The sequence below is a fragment of the Desarmillaria tabescens genome, assembly GCF_030435595.1.
Source record: "Desarmillaria tabescens strain CCBAS 213 chromosome Unknown EV420scaffold_16, whole genome shotgun sequence".
Taxonomy (NCBI): Eukaryota; Fungi; Basidiomycota; class Agaricomycetes; order Agaricales; family Physalacriaceae; genus Desarmillaria; species Desarmillaria tabescens.
In genome coordinates, this window is record NW_026848315.1 from 93231 (window position 1) to 116895 (window position 23665).

General features: G+C 48.5%; 8 protein-coding genes across 8 annotated transcripts; 4 read left to right on the forward strand and 4 right to left on the reverse strand.

The window, feature by feature from the left end:
- Positions 1-1150: 1150 nt before the first annotated feature.
- Positions 1151-1788, forward strand: EV420DRAFT_1479414 (uncharacterized protein; the record flags this gene model as incomplete). The annotated part of the gene is made up of 2 exons (XM_060469573.1): positions 1151-1664; positions 1712-1788. The coding sequence occupies 2 exons, from the start codon at positions 1151-1153 to the stop codon at positions 1786-1788; spliced, it is 591 nt and encodes a 196-aa protein (XP_060330968.1).
- Positions 1789-2450: 662 nt separating this feature from the next.
- EV420DRAFT_1642445 (uncharacterized protein) lies at positions 2451-6311 on the reverse strand (the record flags this gene model as incomplete). The annotated part of the gene is made up of 10 exons (XM_060477365.1): positions 2451-2797; positions 2845-3632; positions 3683-3890; positions 3947-4126; positions 4178-4572; positions 4625-4942; positions 4999-5207; positions 5261-5623; positions 5678-5899; positions 5955-6311. The coding sequence occupies 10 exons, from the start codon at positions 6309-6311 to the stop codon at positions 2451-2453; spliced, it is 3387 nt and encodes a 1128-aa protein (XP_060330969.1).
- Positions 6312-6544: 233 nt separating this feature from the next.
- Positions 6545-9511, reverse strand: EV420DRAFT_1479416 (uncharacterized protein; the record flags this gene model as incomplete). The annotated part of the gene is made up of 10 exons (XM_060469574.1): positions 6545-6931; positions 7000-7191; positions 7247-7434; positions 7742-8076; positions 8129-8255; positions 8305-8407; positions 8985-9050; positions 9151-9328; positions 9375-9431; positions 9483-9511. 10 exons carry the CDS (start codon positions 9509-9511, stop codon positions 6545-6547), a joined length of 1662 nt encoding a protein of 553 aa, XP_060330970.1.
- Positions 9512-9821: 310 nt separating this feature from the next.
- On the reverse strand, positions 9822-10626 carry EV420DRAFT_1479417 (uncharacterized protein; the record flags this gene model as incomplete). The annotated part of the gene is made up of 4 exons (XM_060469575.1): positions 9822-9945; positions 9994-10057; positions 10318-10488; positions 10548-10626. 4 exons carry the CDS (start codon positions 10624-10626, stop codon positions 9822-9824), a joined length of 438 nt encoding a protein of 145 aa, XP_060330971.1.
- Positions 10627-10985: 359 nt separating this feature from the next.
- On the forward strand, positions 10986-12830 carry EV420DRAFT_1678670 (uncharacterized protein; the record flags this gene model as incomplete). Its single annotated transcript, XM_060479180.1, has 5 exons — positions 10986-11222; positions 11280-11617; positions 11670-11801; positions 11853-11959; positions 12010-12830. The coding sequence occupies 5 exons, from the start codon at positions 10986-10988 to the stop codon at positions 12828-12830; spliced, it is 1635 nt and encodes a 544-aa protein (XP_060330972.1).
- Positions 12831-13706: 876 nt separating this feature from the next.
- Positions 13707-14138, forward strand: EV420DRAFT_1235924 (uncharacterized protein; the record flags this gene model as incomplete). Its single annotated transcript, XM_060466584.1, has 1 exon — positions 13707-14138. A coding segment is annotated over one exon (432 nt), but the record flags the coding sequence as incomplete, so codon positions are not given.
- Positions 14139-14729: 591 nt separating this feature from the next.
- Positions 14730-16469, forward strand: EV420DRAFT_1620490 (uncharacterized protein; the record flags this gene model as incomplete). The annotated part of the gene is made up of 5 exons (XM_060475579.1): positions 14730-15133; positions 15186-15493; positions 15548-15789; positions 15840-16186; positions 16346-16469. 5 exons carry the CDS (start codon positions 14730-14732, stop codon positions 16467-16469), a joined length of 1425 nt encoding a protein of 474 aa, XP_060330974.1.
- Positions 16470-17520: 1051 nt separating this feature from the next.
- On the reverse strand, positions 17521-23367 carry EV420DRAFT_1747723 (pleiotropic drug resistance ABC transporter; the record flags this gene model as incomplete). Its single annotated transcript, XM_060480203.1, has 25 exons — positions 17521-17776; positions 17829-18085; positions 18144-18241; positions 18296-18660; positions 18713-18766; positions 18820-19057; positions 19110-19169; positions 19223-19387; positions 19440-19555; positions 19615-19729; positions 19787-19903; positions 19957-20060; positions 20115-20501; positions 20557-20772; positions 20821-20881; positions 20932-20962; positions 21010-21113; positions 21169-21390; positions 21443-21538; positions 21595-21693; positions 21744-22220; positions 22273-22699; positions 22756-22970; positions 23032-23053; positions 23076-23367. 25 exons carry the CDS (start codon positions 23365-23367, stop codon positions 17684-17686), a joined length of 4431 nt encoding a protein of 1476 aa, XP_060330975.1. The 3' UTR covers positions 17521-17683.
- Between the last annotated feature and the right edge of the window lie 298 nt (positions 23368-23665).

Below are 23665 nucleotides of genomic sequence, written 5' to 3' on the forward strand. Positions count from 1 at the left end.
ATACTGTCCTCCTGGGTTCCCTAATCAACCGTGACCCGAGAGACCACCTCCTGAGCTAATCGATGACGAGGAGGAATATGAGATTGAGGAAATCGTAGAGCAAAGGGACAAGGTCGTCGGACGAGGACAAACCCGTCGCACGATAACCGAATACTTAGTAAAGTGGAAAGGATATCCGATGGAAGAGAACTCCTGGGTGAAACGCTCAAACATGGCCAACGCAGAGGCACTAGTCAACGAGTACGAAGTGAAGGTTCGGCGGATAAAGGGAAAGATCGAACGCACCGATAAGGGACTATCATATAACGGTAGTACTCAACAAGACTCTTATCCCTCTTCCCGGTCTTTGCACTCGATCTACTTGGAAGCCCAAAATTGGCACCCGACATTCAATCCAGAATTAGAACCTGACTTCCTATGAAACAAATGGCCTATAGTCACTACGGACGAAGCAGACGGAGTACCGGTAGTGGAGGAGGGGAACGACGAAGAAGAAGAAGTCAACCTCCAAAACCTCCAACGAATTCACGAAAATTGGAATTCAGACGAGGAAGATGATGACAACGTACCATCTTTCTACTCTGAATCTAAACACACTACTTCGGACAATGACGAGTGGGAGTCTGAGGACTCATTCGGGACGAACGAGTCTTAAAGAGGGGGTAATGTTATGGTTTATTCACTTTTTTTCATTTTTCTTTGTTTTACTCAGCCTGATTACTCATATGCGATCGTCACGGACAGTCTCTCATGGTACTATTATTAGCGTATCCAAGTGTATTTGAGTAGAGCCTCAGCTGGATCAAACCCCAGCTTTGGCTAAGGTTTATTCTACCCAACATCGAACTCCGTGTTTTGTGACTATCTAAGTCCTCGATCGACTTCATTCGTCGCCTTTGACTTGCTAGAGCATCGTCCACCGAAGTGCGAGTGGCAATCCTGGTTCGATCTAAGTCGATAATAGTTGGTTGTTGACACCCGACAATCTAATCCAAGAAACACTGTTTGGTGTGAAACCTGCCAGAAACACACTTCCCGGCAACATGAGCATGAGCATCGAAGCTCTCGCTATGTCCCCTATCCTGCTACATCCCCAAAGTCATGACATCAGCAGCCAGTGATTGATAGTGGGGGTGAGGAGCATTCCACTATGAGCGAGGACGATTCAGATATGGATGCGACGTCAAGCAACCAATTTTCAGACGCCATGGGCTTGGGCAAAGATGTCCCAGATACCAGTAGTGATGTTGAAACTATTCTTGGGAGAGAAATAGAGAGTGTGGCCAGTTCACAGCCTGAGCACATCGCTGATGGGGGTTCCGAGGGCTACAGTGATTATGCGGTGGATGCAGTAGATGATTTTGGAACCGGGCTTGACCTGGACTTTGAATCACTCGGGTTTCTGGACAAAGATAGGCTGGCACACTTACACGAAGCTGCATGGGATGTACCCAATGACCTTGATGGTAGTGATACCAATGCCGATCCAACTGAAGCTGAAGAGGTTCTTCCTGATGAGGACGAACATGTCATTGATGAAAATGACGACTTCGAGGATTTTGGCAAGATTGATTGGGAAAAGTTTCGTGGTTTTGGCAAGGACAGGAGGTTATCTGCATGGGATGAGCTTAGTGCAGGCTATTACCAGCAGTTTTCCAGTATTGGTGTGTAAACTGTTAATGCTGATATACTGTATCTCACATACTTTTAGCTGAGAAACTTGATGCATATGATCTTGCTATCTGTCGAGCATTCTCCTACAAGGTTCAGACAAGTACCACCGACTGAAACTTTGCAAAGCTGCCTTTCGCTTTCCCCTCAGACCCACCACTTCCCAAGCTTGATCACCTGTAAAAAGCCTAGTAATCTATTATTGCCTGTAGCTGTAATTAACCTGTAATGTAATAATCCCTTGTACTTGCAGCCAGGCGTAATCTATTACTCCTTGCCCTTGCAACCGGTTTTTGGCAGAGGAATCAGAGCCATCAGAGCCAGGTATGGGATCAGGTGATGCTCCAGCATGCGTCTAGATGCTTGCTCGTCGTTGTCGATGTGCTTGAGCCCATAGCACCGCCTCATTTTGGGCGCACCTGCCTTGCCCTCCAAATCGGAAAGAATTTCCGTTGATTCTTAAACGTGCCGAAGTTCTTTTTAATTTCCTAGGTACGAGGTCAGCAAATTCGTGTTCTTTGATGGGGTTTTTGATGTCGACGTTGATGTCACTGTCATTCACCCTTGTTGTCATCATCCTTCCTCCGGAGATGAATATGTCAGTATGTTATTCGACATGCCCTTCTACGTCTTATGTTACCCGATCATATGTTTTTTTTTGGTTTTTTTTTCTGGATTATTATTGCTTCAGAGTGCTCTTCGTCATGTTTTTTTCCCCTTTTTTTCATTTCTGGCAGGTATCTAATGTCTCGTGTTATTCCAAGTTCAACAAACTAATTCTATTGTGCAAGATCTACATTCGCTATATCTACAGGTCTATCCACTGGTTTCAGGCGCTTGGGACGTCCACGATTTGACTTCGGCACCGTACCTGATGCCAACCACAATGGGACATCCTTCCAGACTTCAATGCAGTGCTGCCTCATACGAGCCCGAATATCCGCCTGGCACAGTGCATAAGCGCATTCGCCCTCCGATATATCCTCTCGTGCTGCTCGTAACAGCCATTTTTGGCCCTCCCAGGCGAAGAAAGCTTTGACGCGCTTCATCTCCTCCAAAACCAAGATCACCTCTTCTCGCCAGCGATGGGCTCGAGCCTGGGTCTTGCACCACTCTATCCTTAAAGCTAGGACTATGTCAGCTCCTGTGACAGCTCCTGAAGTACACGCTCACCTTCCACAGTCTCCTCCACATCAGTCTCATGACGGTGAACACGCCATATCCAACTCATAGTTCGCCGACCTTCCGTCTCTCCGGGTAGGCTCTCATCGAGGGGACGGACATCCATGGCATCTAGCACACGCAACTGCCGATCCCAACCATCTTTTGCCCCATCAAGAGCTCCTGCCAGGACAACGAGATGTTCCCGAAGCTTGCGATATCGATTTTCAGCTTCATCGATGTTATCGATTACGCTCTTGATCGTCGACCTCGCTCGGGTGCTCATTAGCTGTCCTGTGACATGGCGATCCTTGAACTTGTAGATATGTGATTGATAAATCAACAGTCGATGTAATGTCATGAGACATTCATACACCTCAGCCTCACGCAAACGAAACTCGAAGTCGAGGAGCTTTTTGTTGCTTTGGATACGACTGATCGTGCTGCTAGGGAGGAAGAGGGGTATGTTGACGGCCTCCAGAGCCTCTTCCATCGGTTTTACCCGAGCGCGACGCTTGCGTGGCTTGCGCTTCTTCGACGTCTTCTTCTTCGGGTCCTCAGCCACATCCGACGCTGCGACAGCCGCCTCAGCAGCAACAAGCTCCGCTCTTGCTTTTGCTGCGAGTTGTGCCTTGTTCCAGTCGGTGCGTAACGCTGCTACCTCAGGCATGTACAGCTGTTGGATCTCAAACCAGACATCGAGACGCCGGCGAATCCGATTCATGCCCTCCTGCACCCGTGCCCTCTCACGATCTGTTGAATGCGCACCGAGAGCCGTATACGCCAACTTGAGACGACGTCTAAATCTCTGGTCAATCCTCAAACACTCCACATCACTTGAGCTACTCACTGATCATTCTCCAGCTCTACCCCTTGATATATCATTGTGCTCGGACCGATCTCATGCGCCACGGCAAAAATCGCCGCGTCGGCATCCTGCAGTGTCTGTGTCGGTGGCTGCGATTGCTCTGCTTGCTGCACTTGAGCGGCCGTTATTCTTGCCAATTCAGCAGCCTCCTCTTGGGCGAGCGTCAGACGAACCTTGTTTGTCGTCAGTTCTGTGAGAATTATAGATCAGTACATTGTATAGCATGGAGAATCAAACTGTGCTCACGTGTTACTGTCGTATCAAACGGATTGACCGTATTAATCGGGTCCTTTTCCCAGTCTTCTACAGCTTGCGTCCACTTTATGACTTCCTCATGAGGTAGACTCGTAGTAAACTCAGCGTAAATGGCTGCATGAAGGGTCTGAGCCAGTATAGCATCTATCACAGCTTTGAGGAGGGTGCTACCTTAACATGAAGTTAGAATGAGGTGTCGAGGCAGGTAAATGAAGAGCTTACCCATCAACGTAGTTTTCCTATAATTGTAGTCACCAATGTGGTCATCCAACGTGTCGAGATAACCTCCCGGACCCATGACCTTCAAACTCGCCGCTAGAGGATTCAGTCGGCTCCACCCGCGCTCCGGGGCTTCCCCATCAGTCTCACCCACGTGCGGTGTCTTGTAAAACGAATACTTGACGTGGCAGCTTGGAATGTGAGCAGGCAAATGAAACTTCGGGATCAGATAAACAAAGTCACTCGGTGCTTGTCGGGGCCTCATGGATGTCGGGTATATGTCGATACGCTCCCATAATTTTTTCGACCATTGACAGTTGATATCATAAGAGACGACCACACGCCGTGGAGTCGGATGTTGAAGACGGCCACAGAAGATGTAATCCATGCGCACTTGTCTAGAAGCCTGCGTCAGTACATGCCTCGTTCAACAGAGAATAGGTGCCTTACTCCTCCCCGTGGTCCAGTATTGTCACGGCGCTAGGGTTCTTACAGTCATGCCGGGCACAATCCACCATCGCCATGCCACTCGTTGCCAATCCTGCACCTCGCTTTGTCGTTGCAAGCTTGACGGCTTCATGATCTCGACAGTCACTGGGATCGTACGGGATGCGTTTGCCATACTCAGCGACATGAGCACGGAAATCCTCTTGCTGCACGAGGTAGGCAGCCCCATTTGTCAGACTGGGATCTCGGCTCGAATTCGAAACGACGAGACGGACCAGTCGGAAGTTCGCATCGATGGCGATGTAGAGGGTATACTTCCATCTGGGAGAAAGGACGTTAGAACCAACAAAAGCAGACCTCAGTTAACAACCACTTACGGCTCATCTGTATCATTCTCCCAACCCTCCTCTAAATTTATCCCAGGCCAGGGACATGCTGGACATTTCACTGCCAAGGACCCCGCTGGTACAGGAAGTTCTCTGGGTGGGGTATCCTTGAAATCTCGTGGGGACTTGTCGAGCTTGCGCTTCAGCAACTTGAGGTGTCGCCATTCCCTGACCATTCGCATGAACGCTTGGAAACGATTCTACACGTGAACATCAGTATGGTACATGGTAAAGGTGCTTGGAAAGGGCTGACTGGAGGAATGCAAGTACCCGTATTATCACTCAGCCTAACCAGAGTGTGGTAGAACTCATATCCTGATACTTTTGACATGAACGACAGCATATGGAAGATCTCCAGCGTATGAAAAGTTGCAACGATCTGAGGCTCCACTATGGTTGAAGGGAATAACCTTGCCCGAAGGAGCTGCCACCATCGAGAACGGGATTGCGTGCAATAACAATAGTCGATGTAGAGTGTCTGGATGCCTTCCAGATCGAGGACATGGAGCCGGCCACGTCGAGGACTCGAACAGCATGAGCCTGGCCCGTGACCCAGAGGAAAGACCATCCCAAGGTCAGCTAAGGTCGCGCGTTTGAAGAACGTTCCAGTCCACTCCTGTGGAAGTGAGTAAACAGATGGGCGGGTACTAAACAGAACAGGGACACTCACAAGCATGCGATGGAAGGGATTTCCATAGTGCCGGCAAACCATGCACTCGTCGCAATACAGATGTTCCTCGTTACAAGATGCGCAGCGATAGAGCTTCACTTCTTCTGCCGTTAAGCCACAGCGTGCACAGACCTTGGAGACCCCCACCGGAGTCTCTGCACGGAACATTTCCTCCATGAAATCCCAGATCCGAGGAAGCCAGTCATGAAGGTGCGGGTCATCCTGTTTTACAGGTTCATCTATCAATATACTGATGCAGAATATAGGACCGGCCTACCTGGTCGACGGTGGCATCCTCGGCGGAGGTTCGTGGATCCAATCCATTGATTGGGTCATCATCGTCATCCGAGTCACTGTTTTCCTCCTCCAGTGTCGGTCCATCCAGCCATGACAGATCCTCGCCTTCACCGTAGTCATTCAGGACTGGATCGTGAAGCTCTGTGTGAAGCGGGGGTGGACTGGCTGGTACATCGTGATATGTTGTCGTCGATCGAAGTCGGGATCCACTCTGACTTTGGACATTGAAGTCGGTATGCCGATGTTGGTTGTGAATTGGAGGTGGAGGAGGCTCGAGATCATCCTCATCGTAGTAGGCATCGGCAGAGATCTTGGGTTTCTTGATGTTGCGTACCATCGATGCCTGAAACTGAACTGAGGAAGCATGGCAGGCCCATGGTTAGGATATTTAAAGGCGTACAGATACTAGCGATCTGATGAACGGTACAAGTAATCGTGCGAAGAGCCACATGAACCTGACATAAGCACAGGCTGTTGGCAAACAATACCATAGTGAGCACTTAGTTAAATAAATTTTAATATTTAGGACCAGGAGGAATAAGCGTTCAAAATACATTCTATTGTCATACATTATGGTGCATCTAACTGGTCGTACTCGGTAGCTTCCACCCAGGCATCGACATCAAGACGCTCCCATTCTGATGTAGGATCGGTGCCATTGACCCAGACCAATGCATGCCAGGCAAATACCCTGCTCACTGCTTTTCTACGCAAGTCCCATCCTGCGCGCTGCTTTTGAACTCTCTGTGTAGTGTCACTGGCATGCTCATCATACCCATCATCGGCCCCGAGTACATCAGATGGTAGCGTCGAACTGGCAGTGTGTGAGGTAGCCATCTCGCTGGGGGCAGACGAATCTGAATCACTTGCGCTCTCCATGGCTGCGAGGCGATAGAACCGATCCAGTTCCTCCTTGGCATCATATCCGCCCATCATATCCAAACGACTCTCGAGTCGCTGAAGACATCAATATGAGACAACGAAAATCGCTTCAGAGCAAAAGGGTGACCTACATGATAACACACCTCATAGCTAGCCACGTATCCCTTCTCCCACGAAGCCGTGAAGGACTGGGGGTATACTTTAGCCCACATGTCCATGAACCACGTCCAGAAATAATCCATTTGCTCGTCGTGGATCGAACGAAGATAGATTTCAAGGTGCTCTTCCAGTGTGTGCTGCATCCGAGCGTCGATGATGGGGGAAGGCTTGCGTCGCTTCAGAGGCCCAACTATGAGCCCACCAACCACATTTAGAGTAAACAAAACGTACCGGGCGAGGACGAAGACCCCACACATTGATGTCATCGTTATCTTCCATGCAAAGGCCTGAGAAGAGGGTTGCGAAGTAATTCTGAGAGGGGACATTGGATTCAAACAGCACCCAGCGAGTGACGACGCAAACACGGACCCAAAAACCCAAAAAAGGCCAGATGATGCTCTGGTCAACAACAGAGAAGCCTGAGAAGTTCACACGTGTGCCTTAAGCATGCTGAGAGGGTAGAGTCGACGAGACGTAGAACAGGACATGGCCGGAGGGATTGCGTTGTTGAGTTCAGTTGGCGCGGGGAGTGTTAAGGGCGAAAGTTGGGAATCATGAGATCAAGGAATGATTTGTTTTTCATCGTTCGAAAAAGGTAACATGACCAATTCGGAGGCAAAGCCGGCCGCGGACTTAGAGAGGAGGCACATGAAAATATTTTATTTGTCTAACTGTGTAAGTATGTCAAGGTCCCGTCGAGATGGGCCCTTCTCAACTCATCAACACCTGAGAGTGCCGAACAGAGGAGATCCTGTAATAAATCTACAACCTCCTTCACTTCTGCAGTGATATTTGTCGCTTCTCTCCATAAATCGGTACACCTCATCTGGTGATAAATTTGGGTGGCGATGTAGTCTCCACGCGATTGAAGGCTGTTGAAAGGTTCAAGAGCTTTACTGATGGCGGCGGCAGCATCTGCGGTTTGGGAATCAACAGCGTAGGCATAGGTTTTAGCAGTGAAGGAGAGTGAGGATTGGTTGTCCAGCCGTGCCGCAAGTTTACGCCAGATTTTGTTGAGGGAGCGTTTCCAGTCGTCCGGGGTAGGTGCCTTATTCTGGAGTCTGGCTAAGTCTGTAAGCAAAAGGTCCACGAGAATACGAAAGGGACTTGCACCGTAGGTCCACCTCGACCCCGTGGTCATTGAGGTTGGGAGCGAATGACTTTTCGACGACTGCATTCTGGGTTATCACTACAGTCGGCATAACGGCGACGGCCCCGACGACAGAGAGTGTCGCGATTCCTAAGAGAAAATCTCAATGGATGCAAGGACACAAGAGGAATTTACCCACCGTTCATAATACCCCTGCTGGGACAGTGCATGTGCAGCAGCTTTCTCTTCAAGAGTGTGGTATTTGCGAGGACGGCCACAAGTGCGGCGAGGTGGGATGGGAGCTGCAGATCAAGCTAAGCAGTGAGAAAAAGATCGCTAACGCAACGCGAGGCCATCTCTGACCTAGGCTTTCAGTACAGGCGAGATCAGGTTCGACGCTAGGGGAAGGAGACGCATCTTCATGCTCTGACATGGGTCGCTGTGAGCAACAGAGGTAAAGGTTATCAGGTTCCTGACGGCCAAAATAGGCACGTGAGGAGGTCAGACTAGAAGTACATTTCGCTGATAATAAATCAGTAGTTCACTAGTGAATGTCGTTGGGGAAGGAAGAACATTGAGAACATGTTTGGCAAGTCACCCTGAAGCTAACCGAGACTTGAGAAGCGGAAGGAGACAATGTCGTAGGGCCGGATGGATGTACAGATGAACGAGCTCAGATTATAAGCTAGATTCCATAGAGGGACTTGTGAGGGACTGCCTGATGATTTTAAACTGATCGAAATTCTAACATGCATTTCAGCGTCCTGGATCACAAAATTGACTATTAGCTTGGACAATACAACTCTGAAAGACAGAATAGAACACATATAAAGCAGATATACCGCCAACAGAGCTATAGATGGCTTCAAGAAAACTGACCTGCTGAGAATCGGCTATACCGGGTTGGTTGCTACTGGTCCATATCGATTGATTACATTCCAGGTACTACAAGGGGTTATTACAGGCGCGCTTTGTATGAGACTTCACGTGAGGGGTATCTCCCTATCTTTTTGGGGATCAGCAATGCCCAAGTCCTCTCTACTACCTCCCCGTCGGTCCGTCCAACGCTAGGATACATCCACTTGCGCGATGGCTGTGGCTGGATGTTACAATGGCTCGTCCGAATAAGAGAGGTTGGATTGCAGTAGAAGGGGAGGCGAACACTGATTTGAGCAAGAAGGTGCTGCACGTCACATTCAACGAAAGAGAGAGCGAGTTGTTTCCTATGACAAATGAGATAACATTGGCAATTCATGGGGATCAACATACCGTGGGCATGGGATGGAATGTCCGAGCTGATGTGACCGAAGTATTACTTGCAACATACTAGAGAGAGGTAAGTGGAGAGGATAGGAGGAAGGTGGACCCACATCTCACCGGTTCTGCTCGCTGTTGCCGTCTTCCATGCATGGGTCTCTGGGAGATTGAAATGGCAGTTCCTGATATATATATATCTTCTTGCACTGATTCACACAATTTACAGGGTATAATCACTTTTATTTTTTGGGGCAGCTATACTAAATAACTACAATAAATACTATGAGAATTTTTTTTTGAGGTTTTGTGGAGATAAAAATGTATAAAGAACTATGCGACAGATTAAATGATAACAGAAATGACAGCAATAACGAGCGACAGATTCACGATAACAACACGGAGAACATCAATAACATGATGGCAAGATAGAAGTCCAAGATTAAATGAAACGCTGCACAATTAGATGACCCGGACCTTCCCTTCGGCAAGTGCAGTCTCGAAGGCCTCATCAGCTTCAGCACGAGACTTGTATTTTTTATGGCAGGCGTGAGGTACGCCTGACACGAGAGGCTGGACTTGCTCCCTATGATGGGTGTAAGCGAAATAGATTTCAAGTGAAAGAAATACGTACCAGTTGCTGAACACGCCAACCTGGCGTCCCGCCATAATCACATACCAGTTCTCGCCGGGCTGTCCTACCGCAGGGTTAAAGGCTCCGCAATGAGAGCAATGAAATCCCGAGTGGATCTAAGCGAGAGGGGGGGGGGACGACTGGAAGGGCCAGCGCTGGCGGACGAGCAGGTCAGAGTCGTCGCCGCAGTAGGCTGCTGCGAGAGCGGAGCATGCGTGAAGGGGTGCCTCCCAACGTTAGGCGGCGAGGGACGAGTAGTCGTGACTGTAAACATTTGTCTTCAGTTAAAATTTCCACATCTAAAAGAAAGGGAAAAAAACTTACCAGCAGACACTACTGCTGGGGCGGGGGCACCACGCGGAGCAGATTGCGCAGATGCGTCGTTGCTACCAGTCGAGGCAGCAGGCGCATCAGAGGACGAACTCGGGACTGCTTGAGTGTTCGCTGGGGTAGTGGCACTCGAGGCAGACCCACCTGAAGCAGGGTCGCCGTTTGCTACGAGAGACAATGAGAAACTAAAGCAAGGGAGTGAAATCAAAGTTTGATGGACGTACGAGTAAGGTTCAGGGCTGAGAGCGCCTGAAGGAGTGCGGCGAAGGCATCACCGGAGAGATTAAGTTGGTGTTGGGTCATGGCAAAAAAAAGACAAATGGAGAAAGCGAGGGTGGTTGATAGTTAGGATCAAGGGTTGTGAAAGCATCCGAACGCCAAGCTTCTGCTATAAATACTCCCATGGAGGCGATTTGGCAGTATTTGTATTTAGAATCCAATGAGGGGACGAATGTGCATGGATTTTGAGGTGCAGGGAGTCATATTAGGTGACAAACGTGTGTCGGCTTGAAGGGTGCCATTTAATACTGTACAGTTACTGAGGCAAGTGCCGGAAAACAGGGTGCAAAGAGGATCAGATTGTGCCGTAACAAAAATTTAGACTAAGAAAAGGTACGGATATGACATATGCCCAGACAAAAAGCTAATCACATCGGATACAGATGGCTCGGAAATCAACGCCGCAACCCTTAGATGCGCCACGGAAAAAACCCGGACCAAAACCATGGGCGACACCTGATCAATGGGACCATCTCGAGGGTGGTATCCCAGGCTACCGCTGTGCGCAAGGAACGAAGGGAAAGAAGGCCGCCATCGATAACTTTATCGAAGACTTCATGCCTACATGGTGGGAGAAGTTCCCTCTCGAAGGAGACAGGACAGCGGAGGGAGATCGCAAGGTGACTACTCATGCATCTCTTTCTACATTCCGAATTTGACTGTTTACTTTGCTTTAGCGCATAAAACAATGGTTCCAAAATCATGGTTCTATCAAGAAGGCAGCGACTGGCATTCACATCCGCGACATCTTTCCGAAGCAGAGATCGCGTGCACTCAAGCCAGTTGAGTTGTATTCACACAAGTACTACAAGTCACGAGTCAAGCCGTTTGTCGATGAAAAGAAGAAGGGTGCAACAACTCAAGGGGAGGTGCTGAATATTGTGAAGGAAACGACAAGGGAGATGTTTGTGAGTGAGCCAGAGGAGATACGCCAGGAAATTTTGACGGAGGCGAAGGAGCAGCCACCATTAGTCCCGGCGAAGGATGGCATAATGACACCTGAGATGTATGCTGCGTACGTGCTAACTGCGTTTATACTAACTGGTTATCTTATTTTCCCGTTGTAGTGCAATCAAGGTGGCGCCTGGTCAAATTAAACTCTTCACGAAGGCTTTGGCAGATGCTACTGGCTGCGGAGTGCTACTTATATTTGGAGGCCCCGATCCCTGGGAGCCTCGAGGAAAGATAGCTACATACGGGTGTGTTTTATTGCTCTCTCTGCCAGGTGCTATCAGCTCACTATGGAATAGCTTTCACGCTGGGGAAGACCAGCAAGGACGTACATTTGGACAGGTCTTTCCGAAATTCAGGGAGACTTATCTAAGCCCATTCACTCGTTTTCTGAAGACGGTGTTTCGTATGTAGCTTTACATGATGTTTCAAGTTCTTATTAATTTGTTTTGACAGCTCCTGATGTACGTGCGGCTCGTGTGCTTGGGGGGAACACCACTATCACTCAAAATTCGGAGGGCGGTGTGCAGGGCTCAGAGGATATCGATGTGGACAATGACGCTGGTGCGGCAGCAGAAAAGGAGGAGGGCATCAGGAGGAACGAGTTACCTCCATCTGAAGGTGGTCAGATTGACGCAGGCGAATCCCCTTCTAACGCCGAGAAGCAGCCTGAGGAGCCAAATCCCGAGGACAACAATAGGTCTGGTCAGACTGGTATGGCCGTGCATGACGTACCATCTGCCCCAAGTACTCCCACTCAGTCCTCGCCACTGCCAGCATCGCCCACCAACTCCGTAGGGATCTCACCTATCTTGCAGGTTCCCGCATCTCCTCGTAGTGAATTGCCTGACTCAAATCCGACCGGAACCATTTCCAAGGACATCGCCCCGCCCGCATCACCCACCAACTCTGGGGAGGGATCACCTATCTCGCAGGCTCCCGCGTCGCTTCATAGTGAGGCGCTCGGCTTAGATCTGACTGGAGTCATTGCCAAGGATGTGGCCGATAAGCCCGTTATGCAGGTGGAGGGTTCTAATGAATCGAACCCCGTCAATTGTACAGTTAAACGTCCTCGTTCCTGGCCAAGTCATGCTCCAGTACTTGATGGGCTCGTAACTACGCGAGAGAAAAGGGCGAGGACAGGCCCCGCACCGAAGGAGATCCTCACCCTGGCGGAACGAGTGAGGCGGGGGAATGGACTGGGAGGAATGGAAAAAGAGGTGACTGTAGCGCCGAAGTCGAAGCGTGGTAGAGGGAGGAAAAATGTTTTGGCATAGTTCGGACATAGAAGTTCCACATAGCATTGTCCATATACACGTATTAGACGTTAAAATTGATATTGATGTGCCATCCGGACTCGGGTGTGATTGATACATCCTTGAAGACGGGGTTACGTCTGGGGTTACTGCGGCGCAACGTACTTAGTGAGAATTTGTGGTGCGTCAGGGTGGGTGCGTACCGAGGCTATCTTCTTGTCTTTCAAAGTCATCTTGTTATGATTAGCATTCTGGTGAGCGAAACAGATTGAAAGACTGGGTCATTAATTGGAATGAAATGAAAGATGCGCTATGCTTATGTTGGATTCGCTCTGTTTATGTCGGATAAGATGATTTTATTTTGTGTTGTGAAGGGAACTGCAGTGGATAGTGATATGAAATGTGGTATGTAGATCTGGCTACATTCCGAGAATGTCAGCAGCGGAATGTCAGGAAAACATATCAGAAGAAACCGGAGGAAGCAAATATCAGAGAGACAGGCCAAAAATAACACTCACACCCATGAAACGATGCAACAGCCGAAAAGCAACAGATTGGGACCTGAAGGAAGCAGGACGACAAATCAAGGATCTAAAAATACGACGTGACAGAGGAATGACTATATTTATCACGCCTGCATCTGGAATAACATATTCCGCACAATTGCAATTTGATGACAATCATCCTGGCCCTATTTTTGGTACGTGCAAATGGCGGAGGCGCGCAGAACCCATGGGAGCGAGCACCCCCCAGTGCTGAGGCTGGCAGCTGCTGCCAGTCACTGTAGGGGCATTAATTAATTGGCTGTCAACTGCACGTACAGGCATTAATACATTGCCAATGTATTACTACAGCAGTCTATTAATTAACTGTAAGGGATATAGGGCCTGGCTTGATAGCATCCATTCACGTGTTGCATTTCTGGCTGGATTTGAACCAGAGATATACAATTGCTGTCCAAACTCATGTGTGTGTTATGTCGGTGCTCATGAGAAGTGGATGGAATGTCCATTTTGCCAAGAACCTTGGTATCATGCTGATGGAAAGGCCCACAAGAAATTCACATACATTCCTCTCATTCCCTGCCTTCGTGCTTTTGCCATGAATCAAAAGATGGCTGAGAGCATGCAGTACCATGCTAAAGGTCATCAGCACAAACCGGGGCAGGTCGAGGATGTCTTTGATGGCACAGTGTACTGCCAGCTCTTACGCCAGTTGGTCCAGGTTGGAGAGTGGATTTATCACTACCGGTATTTTGGTGATTGGCGGGATATAGCATTATGCTTGTCAACAGATGGATTTGGCCCATTCAAGCATCACAAGCACACATGCTGGCCTCTGATCCTTTTCAATTACAACCTTCCACCTGATATTCGTTTTCACCTGGAGAACATTCTCTCTCTCGGTGTAATCCCAGGTCCAAAGAAGCCAAAGGACTCGTGCTCCTTTCTGTGGCCATTCGTCCAGGAGATGCTGAGGCTAGCAGTAGGAGTTCCTGCTTTCGATGTTCTCTCTGGAACAATGTTTTCTCTTTGCGCTTATCTGATCCTGGTCTTTGGTGATATACCTGCAGTGTCCATGCTCATGCGCATGAAAGGACACAATGGATTTGTGCCCTGCCACATGTGCAACATCACAGGATTGAAAGTGCCTGACTCAGCAGGAAACACACATTATGTCCCCTTATACCGTGCCAATCACCCTGACATCATTAATTCACCCTCTGCCATTAGGCAGTATGATCCCATGAATCTGCCCCTTCGTGCGCATGATGAGATGTATGCACAAGCCAAGGATACACAGTCTGCACCGACTAATGCAGAGGCAGATCGACGCTCACGTGCCTCTGGCATCAAAGGTCCCTCCATACTGTTCTTTCTCCACTCATTACGGTTTCCTCTCTCATTTCCATATGACTTCATGCATTTGATATGGGAGAACCTGCTAAAGAATCTCATTTTGCATTGGACAGGAGAGTTCAAGGGCCTCGATGATGGTACGGAGTCTTATGAATTAGAAAAGACCATGTGGAGGGCTATTGGAGAGGCTACAGCACGCACTGGTTCTATGGTACCTTCAGCATATGGTGCACGTGTTCCCAATATCGCTGCCGATGGAGTATACATTTCTGCAGAGATGTGGTCGTTTTGGGCACTCTATCTTGGCCCTGTGCTTCTGCGGCAACGTTTCAAGGCCGTGCGATACTACGATCATTTTATACGTCTTGTCAAACTCCTCAATATCTGTCTACAATTTGAGATCTCAGACAATGAGATCAAGGAGTTGCAGTCAGGCTTCGCACTATGGGTTCAGGATTATGAGCGGTGGGTTCTGATCTACTCTCATGGCTTTTGTGGCTAAAACCAATACTTTCAGAATATATTATCAACATGATTATAACCGCTTGTCAACATGTCCACTCACGGTTCACGCCCTTTTGCATATTGCTGACAGTATCAAAGCCACGGGACCAGTCTGGTGTTACTGGGCATTCCCAATGGAAAGGTATTGCGGAACAATACAGCCAGCCATTCACAGTCGGCGTCATCCGTTTGCCTCTCTTGCACGTCATGTTCTTGAGGATGCACAACTGACACAAATCAAAATATATTATGATGTGGTTGATGAGTTATCCTTACGTCCTTCACAACGCACTCCTGCAGGCTCATTACAGATTCAGGAATGTAAGTGTTCTCATACCGATGAATACCTTAATGTTCATTGACAATGGTCTGCAGATCCCACCTGTCGTCTACTCCCACCAAAAGCAGTGAAGCAGCCAACCTCACTTGCTCCTGTTTATGGAGCACTAGTTACCCGATTACAGCACCCACTTGGCACTGTGAAGCGCTATCTGCAGAACGCTGATATCATCGAGTGGGGAAAGGTCCAGCGTATCGATTCAGATGCCGGTGATACCATGAGGGCATCTGAGTTAGGTACCATCCGTGATGATAGCCGAGATGCTTCTTGGGTTCGCGTAAGCTCATATTGGATGGAGATCTGCTCATATCTGATTAACGTATGCAGTATGAGATGCTTGTTGATCGTCATGCTCGTCGACGTAACGCGGCCGTCAATTTTGTGCGGGAGATGTTCTATGGCCAGCTTCAGCATATCTATGTTATCCATTTTGGTTCACCCTGTCTTCAACTTGGCCTCGAAGATCCAGAGACAACATTTATTCTGGCTGCAATCCGAAGTTGCAAGTGCATTGAATCAGAGCAAATACGTGGTCTGGACATTCACTTCTATAACTCGTTGGGTCAACTTCATGTCATTGACATTACTGCGATCCAGTGCTTGGTTGGCCGAGTGCCATGTGGAGAGAATAAGTGGGCTGTTATTGATCGCAGTGGTACTTTAGCACGGGCCGTGTATCTAGGTGATAATGAAGAACAGCCTATGCTGTTTGATGGCAGTGTCCCACTGCATCATATCGCCAGCATCAATCCAGGTTGCTAATTTCTCCAGTGTTGCCAATGATTCATAAGCGCCCTTTAGGCCCTGATGCAATGCTGCTGCGTTGATACTAGGGTCAAACCGGAACTCGAATTCATCAAGCTCGAGGAGGAGCATGTGAAAGCTCCAAGTGAGATCAATGTCCAGCGCAATGAACTCAAGAGCAGAGAGGCCCTTGTATTCATCTTTGGCCTCTGAATCACTGATTATTTCACCAGATGGATGTACGTGTGGTCTTGTTGTAGGCTGAGACGGCACATTGTCAGGTGCATTGCCGGAAGTATAGCTCTGTGTTCTAAAAGACGCATGATTGACGCGTTGTATCAGAGTAATATTGACCGGTGAAGAGGAAAATCCACTTACGAATCTGGATGAGACGATAGTTCATGTCCAGTTGTGGGACTATGCGAGCTATCTTTTGCAGGCCTGTACAATCCGACATGTCGCGAGTCAATAATGAACAGATCTGGAGAGTAGAAACATTTACATGTGAAGCAGCTCCCGCTGCCTCAACCTGGAACTTCCAGGACCAGGACCCAAGGTCGTTCTCTGTGGACGTTCGAGGAGCCAAGGCGGTTTTGCGTACATGCTACTAGAGAGTTTGGAGCCTAACGGTATCGACGTTGGCCGTACGCGTGCACGCAATCAATGTCGACGTCGTCCAGATGTACGTAGGTTACCAAGCAATGCAAATTCGGAGTTCCACTGGTTCCGGAACAGGTACCATACATCTATTTATACCAACCTATGAACGCTCATAAACAACCTAACAGAAATAACAGAAAGAGGCTCGAAATGATGACTTGCTATTAGGTCGAAAGAAATAACCTATGGGATTTAGGTTCACTCCCTTCGACCTAACAGACAACCTAATTGAGGGTGCCGGTGATTTTTGACCTGGGGTAAGTTGATTTTCGACCTGACCTAGCTTCATAGTGACATCAGATTACTTAGATGTTAGATTGTGCAAAATGCGAGCTGGCGGCGCAGCCGCCGAGCGAGCTTTTTGCACCACCACATTTCCAGTTTAAGTCAAGCTGTATTATATATTCCAGCTTGAACAAGCACGTTCACACAGATTTACAAAAAGGATACAACTTGCCGCAGCGGTTTCTTCGTACAGAAGGAAAGAATCGGGGACCCGGCAACTGCCGCTACTGGATAGATAACGTTGGAAACAGTGCTGCGCTTTTGATGTTCAAATAGACATTCCTCACAAAATCTTTAGTCAGACAGTTCAACAACGACATAAGCACCATAATAGCTTGTATTGATCGTAAAAGTTACACTGTCTAGTAAATAAGATGTACAAAGGGGCTTTCTAATTTTCTATGTGCGTAGATGTGAAAAATTAAGAAAATTACAATAAAATCACTATAACTTATGCAATTAGTCCAATGAATGTGATGCGTCTATCGGCGACGAGCGATTCTCTTTTTAAACGAATCTAGCAAACTTCCTGTGCGCACACGGAAGAAATATGTGCAAACGTAAATGGCCCAAATCTATCAAGTTGCAGTCAGTTACAATGCCGAGTTTTCGGGAGAAGAGACCCACATTGAAAGCAATGAAAACGCAAAGGAACCCGACATTCCTCCACCTGTGCGCGTAGAAGATGTTGAAGTTCCTACCCAAGAACTCATCCGTCGTTTTGGTTGAACAGAACAAACAGCTATCGGTAGCATTGGAGTTCGTCAAGTAACCGCCGTTGGCAGATACGTAAGGGTTGAGATATTCGCCACACGTTTGCCCGGATGGAGGAATAACAGAGACAAGTTCCACAGACGAACAAGTTATATTCTGTCTTCCGAGAGCTATAGAAAATGAGGATTAGTATCTATTCATATCTCAAAAAAAAAAAGCTTTACTGACCTTGTCCAAGGAGACCCTCGATGAGGTAAGTGTAGGGAGACACCCGGTACATCCATTGCCACCATCCGAGTTGGCTGAACGGTTGCAGAACACCATTACTAAAATCGATGTGAGACCAAGCCAAAACCGACGAAGGGCGCAAAGATACTTACAAGGTCATAACGAAAGAGAATAAGAAACTGAACAAGATCGCGGCAAGCTCCGCATTGGGCACCATGGACGCAACAGCCTGGCCGAGGGACGTGTAGTAGAGAGGGAAGATGACACCCATCACAAGGAAGGTGTAGCCGGCACGAGACGACGGGTAGCCGACTGTCCAGAACCAGCACAAAAAGTATACACCCGATCCAAGGATGTTCCACGGGATTTCGGCGAGGAATTGGGATGTAAGCAAGGCCGACCAATGATACATGCGACTAGGACGCTCGCGAATCTCGTAAATATTACGCATGTTGATAAACGGAACTTGAAGCTGGTTGACCAGAGGAGCAGCTAGAATTGTACCCAAGAAGATAGACTGGCAGATCATAAGAATATGATACTAATAAATAGGAGTCAAATTCACTTACGAATAGCTTGTTTTGAGTGGCCTGTTGACTATCCTTCGCCTTAAAGAAGGTGAACTGTAAGACAAAATGATTAGACAATCATCTAAAGCATTAAGTACGAAGCATACCCCAATGAACAAGCCCGACATTATGTTTAGGGCGAACTTGGCGATCAGATAGGTCGGGTCTCTCCAACGGAACTTGAAGTCACGTTTCACTAAAACGGTGAACTGATGGAACCAAGACGTGGCAAACTCATTATGAACAGTAGCCTCGACAGCACCCCTCTTTCTTCCTTCAGCGTGCAGAACGTCGAGCTCAGTCTGTAGATTAGCGCATTCCGGTGAATTCTTCCAGATCGCGTGCCTGTAATAGATTCAACAAGAGTTTACATGAGCTGAAAGTGGTATTGACGTACCAATCCTGGGTTGCATGGGCGGTCGCTCCAGCGCCGATGACGTCCAGCATGAATTCAGCACTATGTCATCGTCCGTCAGATCAGGAAGAGATGCTTCGCGAAGCAAGACTTACGGGTTTTCGGTCTCGTGGCAAACCCTTGATTTGTTTCTCTCGAAGTATTGAATGAGCGTCGTGGAATTGTGTCCAAGATCTCCAAAGTATACGGTCTGACCGCCCTTCTTGAGAAGGAGAAGCCTGTCGAAGACTTGGAAAAGTTCGGCAGAAGGTTGATGGATTCTAAACAATTGATTTAGCTTCCATCGTTGTGATGCATGGACATAAGACGTACGTGCAAAGGATGGCTTGCCCATTATCAGCGAGACTCCTCAAGAAAGCCATGATGGCCCATGCGCTCTGTGAGTCTAGTCCAGAAGTAGGCTCGTCCAAGAACAGCAGCAATTTAGGCTAAGAACACAAAAACGTCAGATCAATACCCAACGCAAATTAAGCGGAATAATACCCACCTTCGCCGCCAACTCCACAGCTATCGTCGTACGTTTGCGATGCTCAATACCAAGCGAACCAACAACGGCATCGGCATAAGCCTCGAGACCACACATTTTGATGCATTTCTCAACACTAAATAGGTGACGGGAATTAGTAAACAGAGAGGGAAGGTACACGGTCAGCACCCACTAAGCCTCTTTCTCAGCCAGCGGAACAGATGCCGGCTGACGCAAGTTTGCCGAAACAAGTAAAGCTTCGCGAACAGTATCGGTGTTCACGTGTGTATCCATCTGTTGACAGTAGCCACTAGAATCCGTGTATTAGCATGATAGGCAATTGATTGCAGGACAGTAGCTCACGTTTGCGCTTGGAAATCACTGGGAAGAGCGAGTCCATTGATGAAACGGTCTCCAAGAACGACACCAGTGCTGACACGTTGAGCCAGAACATTGAGCAACGTAGTCTGCGCAAACAATCAGTCCATTTTTGTTCCAGTCAAAATAATATCGTTACCGACCTTGCCCGCACCAGATTCACCCATCAGGGCCGTCAACTTGCCAGGGGCAACGTATCCAGAGACATCGTCAAGTAAACGCCGCTGTCCTTCAGCCACGGGAACCGTGTACTGCAGATGTTGCCAACTGAACAGGTCCGTCATCGGCGGGTGATCAGCCAAAGCTTTTTCAGCCTCCACAACCGCGGCAGTACCGTCTTGGATTGTGTCCCGACTAGACCGTACGGAGGTAGACTCCTCATCCTTTTTGTCCTGGTCCAAAATCGGGGCCTTCGTCCCGCGTTTGAATAGTACCATCGCAGATTCACCAGCAATGGTGGTGTTGAACTCGGAATATATGAACAAAATAGCTAAGAACGCCGCCATGAAAGCGATGAGAATTCCGAAATTCTATTAAGGTCAAATTAGGCTGAGAATGACAAAAAGTGGCGATCTGTCAACGCACCATCCAAGTGTTGCCATACGAATATCCATAGGAAAGAGAAATAAATGTGTTGCCGTCTACGTAGGCCTGGCCCGCGACAGATCCGACTGTGGAACAGGCCTGATTGTTAATGCTGACGTTTTCGTATCCAGGTCCTTGAGGGACAAATGCCGCGCAGGATGCATTGAGTGTGTGGAATTCGTTGGCCACGACACTTTCAAAGCCGTAGCGAAGAGGCTAACCGAAATGTAAATCACATGAATTCATCAAAGAAAGACAACTTACATTTATGTATGATATCCATTTGAGAGCGCCAATCATGGAGGGTTTGGGGATCGTAAATCCGCTACATTAACGTCAGAAAGAGGTGAGTCGGGAGGGTTTTGAGACACGTACGTATAGATGACCAGGGCCAAGAGCATGATACCTACCGAATGGTGAGGAACGTCAAATTGAATAGAGGGACAAACTTACCAGCTAACGTTTGCGCCTCGGACTCAGCCTTGAAAGCGGAGGCAACGGCACGGAACCAAGCTTTCATCGTGATGGCCATTGTGAACAGGAACAAAAGGAAAACGCTGCGAGATATTTAGCACACAGGAATCAAAACGGGAGATAGAATAAAGTGCATACAAGAATTGCCCAGCTGTCCGCTGTAAACCGACGATGAAATAGATAAGGATACCGAAGACCGTAGTGGTCAAGAACGTGATAGGGATATCAACCAAGGTAAGAGCGACTGCCTCGATGAAGGGATGGTACAATGCAGCTTTCTGGTGCCGAGCGACAATAGGACGTTGATTGAACAAAGCAGGAATTTCCGCCATACTTGATAGAGCAGAAAACAAAAGCGCGCTGCAGAAAGTCTGGTTTAATACGGTGCAAACGATGACGAGGAAAACCGTACAAGAAAAGAACACCACTTCGACTGAAGAAAGCCGAGGTCGATTCAGGAGCGTTAAGGAAAACCGTGCCGACAATCACACCCTGAAGAACGAACGATCTAGACACAAATTAAGTTAAGCTCGTATGATCATGATTTTTAAAAGAAAATCTTACACTAGATTCATGATAGTCGCTTGCTTGTTTCCCCAAAGGATTTGAGTGCGCCTCTGCATCACAGCTCGGACTTGCATGGGAATAGAGATCACATAGGGTCTGAAAGCAAATGAGAAGATTTCTTTTGACAAGAAAAAAAAAGTACTGACGAGCTTTGCCTCGTGTTCCTTGAATGCTCCGCACGCGCGCTCTCCCGATAATAGTGAGCTCTATCCGGTAACCCTACGTAGACCTCTTTGTACAAGGCAATATCTTCGCGATTCTGACGACCGAGGTACGACTTGTAGAAACACTCGGCAAACTCGGCCGCAGTACGAGGACGGTTTGGAACGTCAGGATTGGGGATGCGACCGTTTGGATCGGTAACAGCCACGAGGAAATCAGGCGTTGTCTGCCTGTTAGCCGGAAGGTAGCCCAGATCAATGAAGTACTGCTTCGCTTGATCTGCGGGACCAAAGTACGCCATCCTTCCTTCGTATATGACGCAGACCTTGTCGAAAAGTTGATAGAGCGTCTCTCCCGCCTGGTAGATGGAAACGATGGTGCTGAGGTTGTCGATGTCAGTGGATATTCTCAGTGCGCGTCCGAATTCAAGTGCAGTGGAGGCATCGAGACCACGAGTAGAGCTAAGTCGGTTATCAGACGCGTCATCCAAGATAATAAAAGTAGAAGACATACTTGTCCCAAGAGTTTAATTTGCTTCGAGTAGCCATGGCTTCGGCAATAGACACCCGCTTCTTCTCTCCTCCTGATACACCACGGATAGCAGCATCGCCGACCATTGTGCCCTTGGCATGGCGCAGACCGAAGATGGTTGTGAGGACCTCGACCATCATATCGACGTACTCTGCCCGGGAGTGACCAACACGCTCTTGAGGAGCACGCGTCTTTGCTGCGAATCTGAGGGTCTGTTCAACAGTCAAGGTCGGAAAATGGACATCATCCTCGGGGCAATATTGAACATCGCCACGGTAATGTTTCGAAAGTTCTTCCGGAGAAAGGGAGTCGTAATGGACCTCGCCCTCTACCGAGTGGTACTCCTCCCTTTGATTCGCAAGTGTCTTTAGGAATGTACTGCATCCGGAACCAGGACGCCCCAAGACGACTACAAATTCAGGATGCATCAGTGTCAGAGTAATTTGAAACCGGAGAACCACGTACGTATCATCTCCCCCGGTCGAACGACACCCTCAAACCCAGAGAGAATATCTCTCAGAGGAGGATGACGAGCAGTTCGAATCTTCGACGGAATATTGAACGGGTTCAGCGTCGACCCGAGGGTCTCCTGATAAGACGCCGTTACCCCAAGACCAACCACCCGGAGGTTCTCAAACACAACACCCAACTGGCGGTCCTTGATGTTGGCCTCTTCGCGTCTAGTGCGGGAAAAGTGTCAGGAACGCGAAAGATTCGGCTTGCGAAGAACTCGGAACATACCTCTTCACGACGGCGCGCATGGCTTTTTTCCAAATCAAAAGAACCATCAGTCGGTATTGATAGAGTGACGTCGGAATCGTTGGTGGGTCGTACGTTGTCGTGAGTGTGAGTCGAAATACGACTGAGGCGCCTCTCCAGTCCGGCGGCGCCGGTAGGGTCGAAGAAATCATAGTCTACAGAGGCACTTCGCCGTCTCCTCTTAGCTGCGTCGACATGGTGTGGAGTGTGGTGAGGATGAGTAGGTGAGTGAGGATGAACATTAGCATGCTCGTCTGATCTGCCCGCCGTGTCGTCTTCGCGAAGTTTCTGCAGAGGTATATGGTCGATGGTGTCCATGGTATTACGAGGAAAAGGGGGGAGAGTACGAAGAGAGGAAGACGAGGAAACGGCCGCTTTTGTAGGTGCTGTATCCAAACGCGGTTACATAACGCGGGGCCCCTTGCTGACGCGAAAACTGGAACGAAGACAGGCATCCGGAACAGATAACAGCGTCATTTGGGGATGACATAGGGTAATCTTACTCGAACAATCTCCAAACCGTAATTGATGCCCGGAGATTGCGACCCGCCCACGTTATACGAAATGGTCATGACAAAGAAAAAATGACCGTAGGACGAGTTTGCCTTTGTTTCTT